General features: G+C 48.6%; 1 protein-coding gene across 1 annotated transcript; it reads left to right on the top strand.

The window, feature by feature from the left end:
* Positions 1-329: 329 nt before the first annotated feature.
* Positions 330-1,148, top strand: Pmar_PMAR016856 (hypothetical protein; the record flags this gene model as incomplete). The annotated part of the gene is made up of 1 exon (XM_002765859.1): positions 330-1,148. The coding sequence occupies one exon, from the start codon at positions 330-332 to the stop codon at positions 1,146-1,148; it is 819 nt and encodes a 272-aa protein (XP_002765905.1).
* Between the last annotated feature and the right edge of the window lie 3,988 nt (positions 1,149-5,136).

Genomic DNA, 5,136 nt, shown 5'->3' with positions numbered 1-5,136 from the left:
AGTCTCCGCTGTCACCTCCGAATCATTACGCGTATGCGGTTCGCATGCCATCCAGCAGGAATGACCGGGTCGATGAGCTCAAAGTCGCACCTGAGTACCACCGCCACCGCCGACTACTTTGGATATTCTCGTTGATTCTCATTTCTATCTTACCTGTCTATTTATTGAGCTCCCTACGAGCCGAAGAGGATCGGTCGAGAGTCAGTCTCGACCAATCTCACTCTCATCGACTTGGAACATTTGCATCTATGACGCATGAACAGGTCGGAAATATTGCAGCAGCAGATCTCAAAATTATCGAGTGCCCCAGAACAGGTGGCGGGTTGAATATGTCTCATTATCGTAATGGTGACTTTTTCCAGAGGGCTCTGGCAGACGCTCCTGTGAAGCCTTTAAGGGTATATGAGCGGGCACGCGAGGTCTGTGAAGGGCCACGCTTGGACGAGGTCGACCCGCAAAATGACTCCGCCTCACACTGGAAGCATTGTCTACCGATACATCCTAACCACAACCAGTTGGAATGCGCAGGTGCTACTCGTAGCACTCTCCTCGACCCAAGAGTATTGGAGCCTGTGTGCGGGTCAGCAGTCCTTGACATGCTCACCATCGATGTCTATCGTGCCATGGAAGAGTTTGGATGCCAGCCTATGTTAACCCTCGGCACCGCCCTTGGAGCTGTTCGGAACGGTACGCACATCCCCTGGACTGAAGACTCAGATATCGCCTATTTCTTGCCACCTGGCGCATCACCGTGCGTACAAAGGAATGAGTTTGCAGAACGTCTCCGCGGCCTTGGCTATTTCCTGTTCAAGCACGACATCTGGCGGGTTTGCATCGCTTCACATCATCCCCTTGCCGGGCGATTGTATAACATCGATACGAGCATCATATTCAATATGACTCGGGTATGTGATTCGTTCGAATGTATTTATGTTGACTTGTATAGATTGACTGATAACGGAAAGGACGGCTACTCGCATGAATGCCATCGTAGCGGTAAATACTTCCGTATCCCTTCGGAGAAGGTTCTCCCAGCAAGCACTATCAACCTCAATGGCTTATCATTCTCAACCTATCATGACATTGATTGGTTCTTGTGGGCCACTTACGGGAAGAACTATCTCACGCCAAAGCGAGAAGAGGGGTAGGACGAAGATATGGATGGAGGATGATGAGCACGATTCTGGCGTATGAGACGATTTGACGATGGAGACAAGTTTCACTTCTCCCAGTTATCGGTCAGCTCGGCGATACAAGAGGCGCGTCAGTCTCATAGCGATAATAAACTGATGACTCTATCCATCAACCTTTTCTCATTAATTTCCTTACGCAATTGATGAGTTGCCACCACTCCCTGGCTCATAGCTTAGTCATTTCATTCGAGGCACGTGTTGTGTTTCTCCAAAACAGTTTCATACTTTGCCAAGTACAGAAGGGCAGGAGCTTACTTTCTTATATTCTATAGCAGTACGAATATGATGATAGATGGACTCTGTAGATTCCCTCAACAGTTAATGACTAACTATTGCCTCGAGTTCCCAAACGGGTAACAGCATGCTCAATTATGCGCTCGCATCAGTGAGCACAGAGTGTTTCTGGTAGGAGGCCAATCTGAGGTCGGCAGCTTCATACCCTGAGTCTATGTATCCATTCCTGTCGACTATTCGTCAAGGAGACTAACAAGCCTGTGATCTTGTCAACGAACTCCGTTGCCGCTGAATGTTCAGAGTCAAGATAGAAGTGTCGGCGAATAGACTGTAATGCACTACTCATCGACGAGAATATGCTCGAATCAACATGAGGCTGATGTCGGTTCGATCAGATCCATCGCAAGACGATGATGGTCATCCGCGAGGCAGCCGAACATCGCCACGCTTGAAGATTTATGAGATCCCTTGTTGCTCCCTATAATCAAGTCGTGTTGTTGCACCATTGATCCATTTCATGTGTTCAAGGATAAGGGAAGAGTATGCTAAACGTGGATGCGTGCGACCCCGGCTGGAAGGTCTGTGGGTTCGATTTGCCTAGTGAAGTGGTGATTATAAGAAACTAACTTGGGAGGTTCAATCTGATTCAGGAGTTTCAGGAAGGGCTCGGTTCCCGCTGATAACGACGGGTAGAACTCGATCAGTACGAGGCAGGCGAGAAGGCTTGATCGGACAAAATTTCGTTTCATCGAATATTTTCACTGCGTCGTACGCAGGGAGCCAGAATATTCCTGAGCATACCAAACTAGCAGGTCAATCTCGAATATGCACACAAGTAGAAGGTACACAAGGGAGCCCAACCGTTCTTTGAGTCTTTCGAAGAGCCACCTGAGAGAGTCTGGGTGTTACTCACTGCAGTGCAGTGGCTGCACCTGGGTATATTTTTTGTGGTAGTCTGTAATGACAGGCCTCAGAGAGGAGCGGAGACCGGACGAGGTCTTCGAAAGAGAGTTGCATTATTTACAATATCGACCTTGACAAGACCACGTCAGTCTATAGCATAGTCTATGCCATCCACAGCATAGTACAATCAATACCTCAGTCCATCAGCCCAAAGCCAAGTATGCCTCAGTATGAATAAGCCCTCTGGATGGGGTCGATGGATGGTTGATCGTTGAGTCCGAGATGTGCAATTTCTGTGGGCGTGGCAGATATAGTCTGGTCAAAAAAAATGCCCAGAACAAATATACATAGTTGGTCGGACATGTCTCATAATCTCGAAGGATTGATCGCTTCCCTACGGTCGATACTCTCGTTCGTCTAATCGGTGCTTTCTGTGTGACCCAGCTGTTCGTATTTTTCCTGTCGCGTGCTATCTCAAGCTTGAACGGGATCTCAAGTTGCCCTCATAACTCCGTTCAGACAGGCAGATCTCGTCTAGCACTCACGACCAGGCTATCCGCACACGGTGCCACTCGATTGATACTTTCGATCTTCAGCGCGTCCCGTTCAGCAGACGAACGCGCTGGTAGGGACCCGGGAGACCTTGCGAGCCTATCTAGTCTTGTCAAAAAAGTTGCCCTGAGTAAATTTAGTTGAGTAGTTGGCCGCATTTAGAGCGAGCTGAGTACCGCTGGATTGTAAAGTGATCTAGCTATCAATGACTGTACCAATCGTCCGCTCACAACTTGGTTTTGTCGAAATTTCGTAGTTTGTGAAACCCTTCTACTGCCCAATTATAATTCTTTCCGCGTAACAACCTTACTTTTCCTCAACACGTTCAAGTTTGTTGCGACTTTCCGATCCATGACTTAGACTTCCCCACCATTGGCTGAAAAACCGAATCATCGAGCTACGATGCGCACCTACAGATCTCCAGAATAGTAACTAAAGAAACACGGAAGGAAGAGAGATCTAACCGAGCAATTCAATGGTACCTGCCTACGGGCGGCAGTGGGTGGGTTTAGGAGGGAAATTAAAGAAGCGTGGTAATGCTAACGACTGACAGATAAATATTAGACTATCTCGTCGAAGTCGACTAGTCATCCCTTCATCATCTTGAAGTCTTGACACAACTCGATTTCGGACGAGTCGCTCGCCACTTGTGTTGCCCATGCTTCTCCAGTCAACTTTGTCGGCGTCAGTGGTATCATTGTTCTTAGAATCATATAGGCTTTCGATTGTTGTTGCTAGAAACACTTATAAACGATATCCTGACTGCATTTTTACTCATCGTCGTGGACACAAGTCGGAGAGACTAATACAAGCACTCCAATCTACTCAAGGGGATGGGTTAAAACTTACAATCGTGCGCACATCGGTCAGTAGCAGTTGGAGCGTTCCTGAGGACCGCACAAACCTTGTGGGGTTGCGCGATAGTGTGCCGTCGTAGGTGACGGGGTATCATGAGCCGTGTAACTGGCCGGGTTTCGACCAGGGATCAACTCCGTGCGCTAAGCAGAGGCATCGTCTTCAGTTACTTCTTCTTCTTCTTCTTCTTCAATGGTGGAAACTTCTTCCACATCCAAGGGGTATCCGCTGCCTCCTCTAAATTACGATTCTAATGCGGTGCGCATGTCATCCAGCAGATATGCAGGGGTCGATGAGCACAAGGTCCCATCTAAGTGCCACTGCCGCCGTTTATTTTGGATATTATCGTTGACTGTGATTTCAATCGTACCTGTCTATCTATTGAAGTCCTTCCGAGCCGAGAAGCCTCGTTTGAGAGTCAATCTCGACCAAGCTCACCCTCATCGATTTAGAACAACTCCATCTATGGCGCATGAACAGGTCGTAAATATTGGAGCAGCAGATCTCAAAATTATCGAGTGCCCCAGAACAGGTGGCGGGTTGAATATGTCTTATTATCGTAATGGTGACTTTTTCCAGAGGGCTCTGGCAGACGCTCCTGTGGAGCCTTTAAGGGTATATGAGCGGGCACGCGAGGTCTGTGAAGGGCCACGCTTGGACGAGGTCGACCCACAAAATAGCTCCGCCTCACACTGGAAACATTGTCTACCGATACATCCTAACCACAACCGGTTGGAATGCGCAGGTGCTACTCGTAGCACTCTCCTCGACCCAAGAGTATTGAAGCCTGTGTGCGGGTCAGCAGTCCTTGACATGCTCACCATCGATGTCTATCGTGCCATGGAGGAGTTCGGATGCCAGCCTATGCTAACCCACGGCACCGCCCTGGGAGCTGTTCGGAACGGTACGCACATCCCCTGGACTGCAGACTCAGATATTGCCTATTTCTTGCCACCTGGCGCATCGCCGTGCGTACAAAGGAATGAGTTTGCAGAACGTCTCCGCGGCCTCGGCTATTTCCTATTCAAGCACAACATCTGGCGGGTTTGCATCGCTTCACATCATCCACTGGCCGGGCGATTGTATGACATCGATATGAGCATCATATTCAATATGACTCGGGTATGTGATTCATTCGGATGTGTTTATGTTGACTTGTATGGATTAACTGATCACGGAGATGACGGCTACTCGCATGAATGGCATCGTAGCGGTAAATACTTCCATATCCCTTCGGAGAAGGTTCTCCCAGCAAGCACTATCAGCCTCAATGGTTTATCATTCTCAACCTATCATGACATTGATTGGTTCTTGTGGGCCACTTACGGGAAGAACTATCTCACGCCAAAGCGCGAGAGGGGGAGGACGAGATATGGATGGAGGATGATGAGTATGATTC

This window comes from Perkinsus marinus, assembly GCF_000006405.1.
Source record: "Perkinsus marinus ATCC 50983 genomic scaffold scf_1104296974312, whole genome shotgun sequence".
NCBI classification, from domain to species: domain Eukaryota; phylum Perkinsozoa; order Perkinsida; family Perkinsidae; genus Perkinsus; species Perkinsus marinus.
Note: the sequence above shows the minus strand (reverse complement) of the source record. Positions and strands in the feature narration are given on the sequence as shown.